This window comes from Gossypium arboreum, chromosome 2 (genome assembly GCF_025698485.1).
Source record: "Gossypium arboreum isolate Shixiya-1 chromosome 2, ASM2569848v2, whole genome shotgun sequence".
In the NCBI taxonomy this organism is placed as follows: Eukaryota; Viridiplantae; Streptophyta; class Magnoliopsida; order Malvales; family Malvaceae; genus Gossypium; species Gossypium arboreum.
In genome coordinates, this window is record NC_069071.1 from 37,321,560 (window position 1) to 37,335,209 (window position 13,650).

The window sequence follows — 13,650 nt, forward strand, 5'->3', positions numbered from 1 at the left end:
ATTACCAACAATTTCACCTATCTTCTCTATGCATTTTTTTTCTCATCATCTTATCATCTATTTTAAGCCTCAAATCATACCAATTAATCATCACAATATCCATGACAAACATGTCAAAATGCAAGGCCATTTATATACATCATATTTCACTTACCAAACTCATAAAATAAGTCAACCCAAATGGCCAAATACACACCAACATTTACATCACTTATGAGCCAAATCTCATGGCTAATATGATATCGCAAAACACATCACATATCACTAGCCTATACATGCCATATACCATATTTACAAAGCATCAAAAGTACCAACAAGTTGATCGATAGTGTGACGGTGTTCCTGATGATCCTCGAGTCCGAGCTAGCTTCGATTATCTATAAAATAGGGAAATAACGCACAAAGTAAGCTTTAAAAGCTTAATAAGCCATATACAAATAAAATTACCACATGAATCAACATCATTTCCATCCATAGGCAAACTATGAGTAAGCACATATATAAACTCACAAACTTTTCTCAATGTATTCATATTCAATATCATAAATGAATTCATTCAATACTTCCCTTTTAAATACTTGTATGAATCTCATATGTACCTAAGTTACTTAACTCATTTACACATTCTTTCTCGACTTGACTTTGCCCATTGAACCTTTTAGAATTGTTAAGGATACTCGAAAATCACATATAGCTCGTACAATGTCATATCTCAGATATTGTCTTACATGTTATCACATATCGATGCTGATAGCCTAGCTATGGTCTTACACGAAATAAATAACGATGCCAATGTCCCAGACATGGTGTTACACGTAATCACATAATGATGCCAATGTCCCAGACATGGTCTTACACATAAACACATCTCGTTAATCCTAATGTCATGACATTCGTATCTTATACTATTCCTAAGGTTTGTACGGGACTTTCGTATATTGTAACCCTATCGATTCTTGCTCTTATTTGATCATTCAACATTCATAGCAGTTCCATGATAATTAAACATATATAATTCAATTTAAAGCCATTTATTTGCATATGAACTTACCTAGTATTCGGGATAAACGGACTGGATTGACTATTCGATAACCTTTGATTTTCCCCGATCTAAATCTGATTTCTTTCGTTCTTGATCTATATACATTCAAAATTAACTCATTTATTCATCAAATCATTCAATTCAGTCCACAAACACATATTTGGGCATTTTTACACTTTAGCCCGTAAAGTTCCACATTTTTATAATTTAGTCCGTATTTCAGAAATACACAAAATTCACATAATTCAACAATACTCATGCTTGGTCGAATTTCATATAAGTCCCTATTAGCCCAAAACTTTCATTTATTTCATCCACAAATTTACACTTTACACAATTAAATCCCTAAAATGCATTTTTAGCTAAAATCACTTAATAAAACTTATGTACTATCAACAAATATTTGTTTTTCATCATCAAACATTCAAAAGCTTAAGTATTCATCAATGGCACTTCACAAAATCATTAAAAATTTTCAAAATTAAGGCATGGGCTAGCTAGAATACAAAGTAAAGAACATAACTTAATCAAGATTAATAAAGGTCAAACCCTAAAATACTCTCAACCCTCTTTTCTTTCTTTTATTTTAGTTTTAAATTAAAGAAGATGAGAACCATTTTAAATTTGTTTTGTTTTATTATACTTAATTCATAAATTGCTAATTTAACCTTGGTTTATAAACATTTAAATCATTAAATATAAGGCCATCTTTGTCAAATTTCACTATCTATGGTCTAATAACATCATAAGGACATTTCATTTAATAAGTCATAGCAATTATGCACTTAAACAAATAAAATGCAACTTTTGCATTTTACGCGATTTAGTCCTTTTATCAAATTAAGCATTCAAACGCTAAAATTATTTCACGAAACTTTCACACATATATATTCACTTGCTATAAACACCAAAAATAATATTAAAATAATTTTTTGACCTCAAATTTGTGGTTCCAAAACTACTGTTCCAATTTAGCTAAAACTGGGCTGTTACAATTCGTAAAAGAGCCTTGTGAGGAAATTGATCAAATGGTTAGATAGTTTGTTTGTGGGTTTTCTAACAGTGGAAAAAAGGTGGCATTGGTCAGCTGGGATAATATTTGTTAGCCTCGAGAACATGGCAGTCTTGGTTTTCGAAATCTGCAGGATGACAATACGTCATTAACGATAAAGCTGAGTTTTAATCTTATGAAAGATTTTAAGGTCTTGTGGGTCTAGGTACTTTGAGCCAAGTATAGGGTCACTAGAGGTTTGCTAAAGGCAATTTCTCGTGGTAGATGCTCTTTTCTGTGGAGAGCCCTTGCGAAGCCTTGGCTACTTATCTAGGAGAACCTGCTTTGGTCAGTGAGGGATGAGAGGACTATCTGGTGTTGGCGTGATCTTTGGGTGCCGAATATAGGTCCTTTAATCGACTGTATTCTTGCATTATTGTCTTGATTTAAACTGTTTTGCTTAGTGATACCTCATAGATGTTGGTGATTGGAATCTTGATCTTTTTTTACTTTAGCTACCAGAGAAGGTGATTAGAAGGATAGTAGGGATTCCCCCACCCCATGAGACAGCAAGGGTTGATAAAGTTATTTCGGGTGGTACTTCGACGGGTTCTTTTTTTGTCAAGAGTGCACATAAAAAACTTCAAGAAAGTTCTTGGAGCTTGAAGGAGACGATGTGGCGAATTCCATGGAAATATCAAGGACCTCAAGGAGTTCGTTTCTTTATTTAGCTTACTTTCAAACAACAATTACTCATTAATACGGAGAGAGTTCGTCAGGGTCTTGGACATAATATGGCTTGTGGAGTTTATGGACATATTTCAAAGGATGTAATTCATGCTATTAAAGATTTCCCTCAAGTGCGAAATATTTGGAATCAATTACTTCCTATTGGAAAGCACGATAGGTTTTATTATGGGAATTTGCAGGAATGGCTTAATGCCAAATTACAAAATATTCAATTTAATTCATTAGGGGATGTAGATTGATAGTGCCTCTTTAGGATTATTATATGGTGTATTTGGAAGAACCAAATCCTATTCATTTCTCAAGGTACATCCTGGAGTAACAGTGAGATCATTAAGGCTTCCTACAGTTAGGATAAGCAGTGTATATCAGCAAGTAAAGGACATGTGATTGAGCCATGCAAAGTGACACCTTGTCCAATTTTAATTAGAAATTGGGTTTGTTTGAATATTGATGGTGTTAGACATGAAGCTGGTTCTACAGGGTCACCATGGGAAGTGGTTATTTGGGTTTACCAAGTACTTGGGAAGTTGTTCAGTATTTGACGTGGAATTGTGGGTTTGGATGAGTTGACCTTTCTAATTGATCGGGGTATGATAATGTATTAATCTAGTCTAATAGTCTTGAGGTGGTCAAAGACTTCAGGAGAGTTCTGTGGAGGGTTCCAACTCTGCTCTGGTTAGGAGAATTCATTATTGTTATGATTTGGTTGCTGAAGTATTTGTCACATACATAGAGAAGACAATCAGGATGTTGATAGTTTGGTAAATATGGTACATGAGAGAAGGCACGGGTCGCTAATGTTCAAGGTTTCCTCATTTAGGAGAAGGTCTTAAGTCCACGTAACTAGTTTTTATTATACTTGTCACCAAAAAAAAAAAAAAAGGATCGAATCCATCAATCAAACCAAAAATCAATTTATATATTAATTTAAAATTTTATTTATTTTTTTAAATGAATATTTAAAATTGATAAAAATAAAAAACAGAAAATAAAATAAGTAATTGAATTAATTTTGTTTATGGTAAACTACCAATATAGTCACTTTTGGTTGCCTCAGGTTACACTTTAGTCACTTATGTTTGAAATGTTACGTTTTAGTCACTTACGTTATAATTTTGTCACATTTTGGTCACTGGGTTATTAACTATTGTTAATGGGCTAACGATAATCTGACGTGGCCCGTTATTTCATCATATCAGACTAAAAATATAGGTCAAACTGTACAACTACTCCTTGCACTTTTATTTTTTTGAACAAATTATTTTCTTTTTTTTCTTTATTTTCCTTCTCTTCTTCTTCCCCTTTATTTTTCTCTCTTCTTATCTTCTTCATTGCAGAAGTATAATCTTTGTCCACCAAATAAAGTAAGTCATTGTTTCTTTCACAATATTCCTAAATTGATTTTCACTTAAATCTGAATACCAATCATTATTAATCAAATCTCGATTTGAATATAAACTAATTTTGAAATTAAAACTAGATCTAACTAATCAATATAAAAAACTATATCCTTAATCAAATATAAACAATAATTGAATTCTTTATATTCAAAACAATTTTTTTCCTTTTTCAAATTTTGACAGAATCGTGTAGGTTATTCATTTCCTTTTATTTTATTTTCTGACGAATAAAATTAAGCAAACGATAAATTTGATCTAAACCTTCTTGGATATTCCCAAGCAAACTTGATTGGCAGCCGAGCATCGATGAGCTGGAGAGAGAAAAGGAGCATGGAACTAAATTGGTTTGGGTAAAGTTGAGGGTAAGTTTCATATGGTGGTCATTGTAGTCATTGAGAGTGTCGAGCTCATTTGAAGACTCCGTGAAATAACTAGTTTCGTGAAGGCGAGAATGTTGTAGGTAAGATATATAAGGTGGTCATGGGAGTTGGTTAGGAGGTTAAGGGAATGGATTCGAGAAACTTTGTTGAGGGTGGACCGCTATAAGTCATGACTGGCGAGGTCTTCGAGTGAGGCGAGCTTGTGGACTAGGTCATTGAGAGATTCAAATTAGTCTGTCAAAACGACATTGGATGATAAGGGTTTGTAATTAGTTTCACCTTTTCTTGTTTCAAAAACATAAAAAGGTTATGTTAAAAGAAATGAAAAATATACTACGTTAAAAGAAACGGAGAAGGGAGGAAAACAAAGAAAGAAACAAGTGAGAATGGAAAATAAAGAAAAAAAGGAAAATTAAAAAAATAAAAGAAAAAAATTAAATTACTTAAAACAAAAAAAATATAGGCACAAATTGTATAATTTAACTTAATTTTTTTTGAAATAATGATTTAACGAGCCACGTCAGCTTAACGGTACATCATTAATAATAATTAACAGCTCAATGACCAAAATGTAACAAAACAAAATGTAATATTTCAAACATAAACGAACAAAATATAACTTGAGACAAATAAAAATAATTATTTTAATAATTTACCCGTTGTTATTGTTATGTTCCACCTCCTATCTAATTTTTAAAATATTGCTTAACACAGTATTTCGTAAAAACAAAGTGCCAAAAATAAAAGAAGAAATTTTATTTTAGGAGCAGTCTCTCCCGAAAGAAATTCAAGGGTCTTCTTTTCTCATCAACTTTCTCTCCTAATGCAAAAATGTTTTCCCTCTTTTTCTTTTTTTTTTCCCTCTCACTCTAAACAGCCACTAGTTCTACAGTCTGCTCCAAGTACTTGAAGAATTTGCCTCACATTTTCTATTCCTTTTCAATTGTAAGTCTGTTTTTTTTTGGGGGGGGGTTTCTGTTGTCGTTTCTAATATCTGATTCTGATTTTTTTTTCTTTAATGATTTTCGAAGAATCTTGCATTTTCTTTTTGTGGGTATCACTTAAATTTTTTTTCTCCAAACCTTCCATTTTCCAGTCTGGGTTTACTTCATTTCTTTGTCATATGGTTTTCTAGTTATATAGTATATATTGTTTATTCAATGATTAAATCATAAATGGTTCTTGTGTGTCCGTGTGTTTATGGTATTTTTTTTTTGGTATCTGCTTTTGGGTTGATTCAGTTTGGATTTTATGGTTTCTGTGTAGTATGAGGGCTTGTTTGGTTCTTGAGAAAATGGGAAAGTGGACAAGAAGTAGGGTGCCTGTTTAATATTGTATTCTAGTTGCTGAGGATAAATCAAATCTGCTAGCTGCTATTTTGTTTTGTTTTATTCCTTTTTTTGGTGACAATGGATGACTGCATGTTAAGGCCAGAATAGATTTTGCTCTTCATTTGCATCTTTTATTCAACTACTAAGAATTATACCTGTTACGTGTGTGCTTTGCTTTGGTATTTTTGGGTTCAAACCTCTTGGAATTTTAACTTGGTTTCTTGTTAATTTGGTTGGTTGCAATGATTTTGTGTCAATTTTTTACCAAGAAATGCGATCCCTTGTTATGTTATTATTAAATTTCTATGATTTCAGCCATTATATTTTGGTTGACAGGTTTAGATGCCTTGACACTGTAATCCTAATAAATTTATTTAGTAATGGCTTAACTTTTGATCTTTTGAATTATGTTGCAGGCTTTAAACTTTGAATTATTAGCTTCTGCAAACATTGGGGTTTTACTTGAGTTTGGCCGCTAGGAACTGTTTGATGGTGGGTGGTTCTTGCTTCTCGTTTAAAATTGGCTGTGCTGACTGCTGGGTCAAGAAGATCTTTCGGTGATTGTTGCTATAATGGTAGGTCTTTGGCGTGAGTTGTTTTGACTTTAGGATTTAGTTGGAGTGTTGTTGGACATATTTGATTAAAGTTGTTTGGTTGAATTGGTGCAGGTTGAAGATTTTGGATGATAGTGAACAACTGATAAATAGGATAAGAGATCTGAGTGTTTAATCTTGAAATTCTGTCAACCATGGAGTGTAACAAAGAGGAGGCCATCAGAGCTAAGGGAATTGCTGAACAGAAGATGCAAAATGGCGATATTGAGGGTGCAAAGAAGTTTGCATTGAAGGCCCAGAAATTGTTCCCTGAGCTTGAGAACATAACACAATTGTTAGCTGTATGTAATGTTCATTATTGTGCAAAACACAACCTATATGGGTCAGAAAAGGATTGGTATGGGATTCTTCAGATTGAACAGTCAGCTGATGAGAGTTTAATAAAGAAGCAGTTCAGAAAACTCGCATTATTGCTTCATCCGGACAAGAATAAATTTCATGGTGCTGAGGCTGCTTTTAAGTTGATTGGGGAAGCAAACAGGGTACTTACAGACCAAACATCACGTTCTCAATATGATTTGAAGTGCAGAGTCTCAGCAAAAACTGTACCAAAGCCAACTTCTCACCCAACAAGTAGGGCCTCCTCTGTCAATAGTCAGTCTGAGTTTGCAAGCAATTACAGAAATGGTTCTTCAAAGTTCACAGCTTCGAATTCCTTTCAGCAGGCACACCATCTAACATTTTGGACTCTCTGCAGTGCTTGTGGTTTCAAATTCCTGTGTAACAAAGATTTTGTGAACAGAATTTTACATTGTCTTTCATGTCGATCTTCCTTCATTGCTCATGACTTGGGTCCTCAAGGATACTCTTGGAGCCACTTCTCCAATCTGAAAGAGGTTCGAAATGAGGGTCCTTGTAAAGCATCTTCGCAACACAATAGCGGCAAGCCTTTTGGTGTCCACTTTCCGCATAAATTTGCAGGGTCTGCTCCTAGTCCAAAGGCAGGAAGCTCTCAGGCTGGTGATTCTAAGAAACAAGAGAAAGTAGGTGTTAGAGTGCAGCAGACTAAGGAGGGCTTTACAGCTCAGAAAGCAGATGAGTTTTCAAATGCGAGGGACAGAAAGAGAGGTATTGAAATGCCTAAGCCTAATTTGCCAAAGCCCAAGAAATCAGGAACTTCAAAAAATGCCAAGAAGAGAACAAGGAAATCAGTAGTGGAGTCTGATGAAAGTTGTGAGACTGCAAGTGGGATTAAAGTTGAAAATGTGGTCAGTCAGGAAGATTGCAGTAATAATGCTGGGGTGAATTCAAATGTGAATGGAGGCCATCCTTCTAGGAGATCTTCAAGGCAAAAACAACCTGTTTCTTATGAGGAGAAGTTGGCAGATGATGATGATGACCTTGAAAGCCCCTATAAAAAATCTAAGGTAACGGCAGCACCCAATGCTAATGCAGAAAAGGTGAATAATGAGGTAATGAAAAAGGAAAATTCTGGTGGCTGTACTGCCCCTGCAGATGTATGTAAGAAAGAAGTCAAACAGAAAGCAAGTGCCCCTTCTGAACACACTGTCTCCAACAAGAAAAGAAAAGCTGGAGAGTCGAAGGGGAAGGAAGAGGAAACTGTTGTACTTGATAGCAATAATATGGTGCACCAGTTTGATAGTGGTTTTGAGTCAAGTAGAGAAGTGAATCCATCTCCTCAGGTCCTTGAATACCCTGATCCAGAGTTCAGTGATTTTGAGAAGCACAAGGCAGAGAACTGTTTTGCTGTTAATCAAGTATGGGCTATATACGATACATTGGATGGCATGCCCAGATTTTATGCACGGGTGAAGAAGGTGTTTGATCCTGGCTTCAAGCTACGAATTACTTGGCTAGAGCCTGACCCAGAGGAGGCAAATGAGCAGAACTGGGTGGATCTGGATCTACCTGTTTCTTGTGGCAAGTACTGCTATGGGTCTTCAGAAGTATGCATAGATCGTCTAATGTTCTCTCATCGAATTGACCCTATAAAATGTTTTGGTAAATGCTTTTTCTTTGTCTATCCTCAAAAAGGGGAAACTTGGGCTCTCTTCAAAGACTGGGATATTAAATGGGTTTCAGAGCCAGAAAAGCATAAACCACCATACCGGTATTATTTTGTCGAGGTTCTAACTGATTTTGACGAGGAACTTGGCATTGGGGTTGCGCATTTGGGTAAAGTGAAAGGATTTGTCAGTATTTTCCAACAAATTGAACGTGATGGGGTTATCTCATTTCAGGTCTCATCACGGGAGCTATATAGGTTTTCGCATCAAGTTCCCTCATTCAGAATGAGTGGCAAGGAAAGAGAGGGTATTCCTGTGGGATCTTTTGAGTTGGATCCTGCTTGTCTTCCTAGCTACCTTTTTGAGTTAGTTGATTCTGCTGATATGAAGCTGGATGATCACAACCTAGATAATGCAGAAAATTGTTCTAGCCCTGATCGTCCTCATAATCAAGCAAAAGCTACAATAGATTCAGAGAGGATTCTCACTCCTGTAAGTATTCAGAAGAGTGACGTTGAAAAAGAAGCCTCTGCATTCAGAAAGCCTATGAGAGGATCAAGTCGTACACTTAAGGATCATGGTCAAGTTGATGCAGTTCATTATAAGAACGAGGATGATAGTGTCGAAGTTATACCTGATTGCAACTTGAGCCAGCTTAAAGGAAGTTCTATTTCAGGTGATGCTGTTGAGAATATGAGCACCCCAAAAAAGTGTGAGAAAAGTGATCTCAATACAGATTGCTTAAAACCTCAGAGTTCCCCGAGATATTTGAGGAGAAAAGGCAGTCAAGTAAATGCAAGTCAACATGACACCCAGGAAGATGGCAAGAACCATTCAGTTTCCAATAAATATGAAATGCGTGGCAGTTTTGGTACTACAAAAGGAAGGGATTCCTTAAGTCCACCTATCGGTAACATGCATTTCCATGAGAGGGATGGTAGTGCAGTTGATGTTACTAAAAGCTCCAGTGTCTCTACACTGTTGTCTCCAGCTCGCAAAACTTCAAATTTAGAGCGCCATGAGTTCAAAAGGGAGAAATCTGAGGACAAATTTGAGGTTGATCAAATATGGGCATTATATAGTAGGGATGGAATGCCGAAGGACTATGCTCAAGTTAAGAAGATCGAATCTACCCCTGATTTTAGATTGCATGTGGCAATGCTGTCGGTGTGCTCAAGACCCAAAGACTTGAAACTTCCTCTTTGTTGTGGGATATTTAAAGTTAAATCTGGTCAAACCAAGGTTGTCTCCTGTAATGATGTCTCTCATCAATTAAAAGCTGAGCCCAGTGGGAAGAACAGATACAAAATTTACCCTAGAAAGGGGGAGGTTTGGGCAATTCATAAGAGCTGGAACACCACAGATTCAGAATCTGGCAAGGGTGAATGTGACATTGTGGAAGTGTTGGAAGATAATGAGAAGAGCAAAAAAGTTATGGTTCTGTCATGTTTAAATAAACCTAAATCACTTTATAGGGCTCCAAGAAGTCAAAGATCTACAGCTAGTGTTGTTGAAATTCCTGAGACTGAATTTGCTAGATTTTCTCATCAGATACCTGCTTTCCAGCACACTGGAGATGATAGTCGCTGGAGAGGATATTGGGAGCTCGATCCCTTGGCCTTTCCTGGTATTATTTGTCTAGACTGAATCTGATATTTCCTCGTCGCAGTGTAACCCAGAGTATGCTCCGTATGAGAAAATGGAATGAACTGACAGGAAACTCCCCCTTTGGAAATGATGCGTGGCCTTAACCGTCAATCATTTTGTTCTGGCCAAAAATGATGTTCAGGTCTTTTGGAGAGTGAACTAATTCAAGTATTTAAGTTTTAGTTGCCAACTTGCAGTGATGATGAATTGAATTTTTATATGATCTGCATCAGGGCTTATCTTGAAGCTTTCTATTTGGGTAAAATGAACTGGTTTTTCATGTTATTTGCATATGCAACTGTTTTTCTGATATGAGAGGGATCTGTTTTTATTCTATTTGGCATTTTTAATGGTCTTTAGTTGGAATTTGGTGCTGTTTTTACTGCTTTTTCATGACTATTTTTGAGTTATCTAGGCTCCATAATCTAAAATGTTGAAAATTCATCAGAAATTAGGAGTTTCAAAGAATGTGCTGTTTGCCTTGTCTTTTACCTCATTCTTGCGTTGAAAATTTTAGTATACAAATGGGGTTCATACCATAAATGACATTGTTGGCACCTGCAAAAGTGGAGATGTAGAGCCAAAGCTTTTCTCTTGCGAAAAAGCCCAAATACCATCTCGTGCATTTATCCATTAGTAATTACAATGGAGAATGCTCAACTGTTTTCAAGGTACAATTTTAATGAATTTAAGAATTCAAATGAACTTTTTCAAAGATTCCCATAATGTCCAGGCCTAAATTAGGGCCATTAGAAGCAGAAGATCGAGGAGGGTCATGATGTGCAATGAGTGCTGCAACTAGACCAGCATTGCCTGCTATGCTCGGTTCTGTGAACCATGTCTTCTCCCTTTCATCAGAGAAATCATCAAATTGATCTGGTCCAGCTACCATTGCTCCCAAAAGTACATTCGGATTTTGATCTTGAGAGTGTAGCCATCTATCACCTTCAGCACAAGAGTGATATTGACCATCCCATGGAATCGATGCAGTCCGATGGTGAACATGTGTTGGATAATGATCTCCGAAGCCAACCATGTAGCTCATCTTTCTCGGATTATCTCCTAGAATGTAATTAATCTGTATAAACGAGGAAACAATAAAAACTGCTGTTTTAAAGACTTGCAGACTTATGGACAGATTATAGGCTTACCTGAGAAGTAGAGAAGCTTTGTAACATTTCCAAAGAAAACCCATCATTGGTGCAATTCCAACTAGATCTTCGAAAAAGTGTAAGGTAATCGTTATATAATTTACTCAAGAAAGATGCCGTCGCTGCAAACTGGAGTGGTCCGCCAGTACCAGGGCTTAAAAGGATCAATCCACCGACAGAAAATCATAGTGATGAAGTGGCTTTAGAAAGCATAGATCCATGTTATGTGCCTAATTCCAGGAATGAGACTTGAATCCTATGTTGAAAGTATGAGATTATCTTATGAGGTTCATTTGTTCTCCTCCGTATCAATCCATTTGCTTTAAAAAAACATACATGAAATGGTAATCCACTGAAAATGCTTTACCAGGTGTTCTATTGAAGTTTTGCTTTGAAAGATATGAACACATGAGCTGATCAATCATATTGGTGGATAATGCCAGTATGTTTTCATAGGGAAATCCAAGATCACGAAAGAAACGAAGTCTAGTAAACAAAACCTACAAAAGCAAATACAACAGGAAATTTTTTTAACTCTATGTCTGCACCAAATGTAGGAATTGAACATTATAAAAACCACATGAAACATATTCACTAAGCTTACCGCATTGGCGGCAAGCTTGTTATTCCAATAGAAGATCCCTTTGTCAGTGGTTGTTTCATCATCAGCTGCTGCAGCAAAGTTTGTGGTGGCATAATCAAGAAAAGTATGGTTCCCTGTAGCAAAGAACAACCAAGTTGCTGCCCAGACCAACTCATCTTTGTACCCGGATGATCCGTAAAACTTTCTTGCTTCACCTCCACAAGCATCAATGGTGGTGTAAGTTATGGCTCTGTGAATCCGGTCTTCTTTTGCAGTTATCTCATATATCTGCTCTGCTTTTTTAAGCAATCTTTGTGAATATTCATTCTCTTGTTTGAATACTATTGAAGCTGCTGATAGTGCTGCAACAATTTCCCCTGCTAAATCAGAAGCTGTCTCATTACAAACTGAAACAGGCCTCTTGTACCTCATGTCTTCAGGCCTTTGCCAACAATTTATATCGTTAGGGACCGGATTTTTAGTGTCATTACCTGCACTTCCAACCTAAAGGCACGTCAACAAACAATCTCAAATGTCAGTATGTCACTGATATCCCATTTTGCCACTTTGAGGCACATAATTGATACAAGGCTTGCCTGTGAATACAATAAGCTAGGATCAGATTTTGCAGTTGGAGGAACAAAGACCTTGAGCAAGTAGTCACTGCCCCATTTGATGACATCTTTTATATGCTCTAGCTCACCAATATCTGCATATTTTTGATGGTATTCAACCACCGACCAACTCAACAGGGTGATGGTATAAGCTGCAGGGAAGGTGAATTTGATGTTGTTGCCAGAATCATAAAATCCACCAACAAGATCAGCATGGATATTGCTTGAATTCCCATCCTGCAAACCCGAACTTCCTCGGAAACTTATGGGACTGTTACTTGGATAACTCCCAGCTGCAGAAAAAAAAGTGTGGTAAGTTTCCATGGACGTCAGTGAATATTAATATACAACAAATTCACAAAGGAAAATTCTTACACTTTTGTGCATCAAAGAATGTTATAGCTTGGTTAAGTGCAAGAGTGAAAATTCTTACACTTTTGTGCATCAAAGAATGCTATAGCTTGGTTAAGTGCAAGAGTGAGATTCTTGGAATGCCCATGGTGACGATTGTTTTCAGGCAGAAAATGCAGCACCAGACCAAGTGCTAGGACAACAAAAGCTAGAGTCAACGAAATATAAAGAAACCGTCTGTAATGTGTTTTATCAGCGATTACAAGCTCAAAAAGATAAGATTTAGAGTAGGGCGAAGGGAGGGAAACATCCAAATCAATTTCTTTGGAGTTGCATTTGGTTTCTGAAGTAAGAAGCCTTCCTGTCTCTGAGCTTGTATGAATAGAGCTTACAGGTGCTAAGTTACTTGAGCCTGCCATGGTTGATGAAGAAAGCTAGTTTGCAGGGAAAAGGAGAAAGAAAATAATAAATGGAAAAGTTAATTGATTGAGAGATTTATGTGTTTTAACGGCATTTCCGATGCAAGGTTTCAGCTTATATACATGGCATTTAGTTTAACAGTGAACCCAGAGATATGGACAAGCCTATGGACAAGCCTCTGCCGGCTGCCTATTCTCATAACATCTTAACTTTTCCTTCAACTTCATGTATTCCTGATATGTGTACCACACAGCTGTGAAAATCCAAATAAATACAAAAATAAGAATTGCGGATTGCGGATTGCTGAGTTCAAATAATATTGTTGAGATCACTAGCACTTTCTTGCATCTTTCTGTTTTCATGGAAGATCATTTTTGCTTTATAGATATGGTGAATATTCCATCATGGT

The 13,650-nt window shown here is 36.3% G+C and overlaps 1 protein-coding gene and 1 pseudogene across 1 annotated transcript; one reads left to right on the forward strand and one right to left on the reverse strand.

The window, feature by feature from the left end:
* Window positions 1–5,263: 5,263 nt before the first annotated feature.
* Window positions 5,264–10,488, forward strand: LOC108467119 (uncharacterized). Its single transcript, XM_017767638.2, has 3 exons — window positions 5,264–5,508; window positions 6,311–6,469; window positions 6,563–10,488. Exon 3 carries the CDS (start codon window positions 6,643–6,645, stop codon window positions 10,120–10,122), a length of 3,480 nt encoding a protein of 1,159 aa, XP_017623127.1. The 5' UTR covers window positions 5,264–5,508; window positions 6,311–6,469; window positions 6,563–6,642; the 3' UTR covers window positions 10,123–10,488.
* Window positions 10,489–10,810: 322 nt separating this feature from the next.
* Window positions 10,811–13,240, reverse strand: LOC108466751 (endoglucanase 25-like; annotated as a pseudogene).
* Window positions 13,241–13,650: the final 410 nt, after the last annotated feature.

Bases quoted from the DNA above. Each gene is read 5' to 3' on its own strand.
- LOC108467119 (XM_017767638.2), top strand. From the start codon at position 6,643: ATGGAGTGTAACAAAGAGGAGGCCATCAGAGCTAAGGGAATTGCTGAA.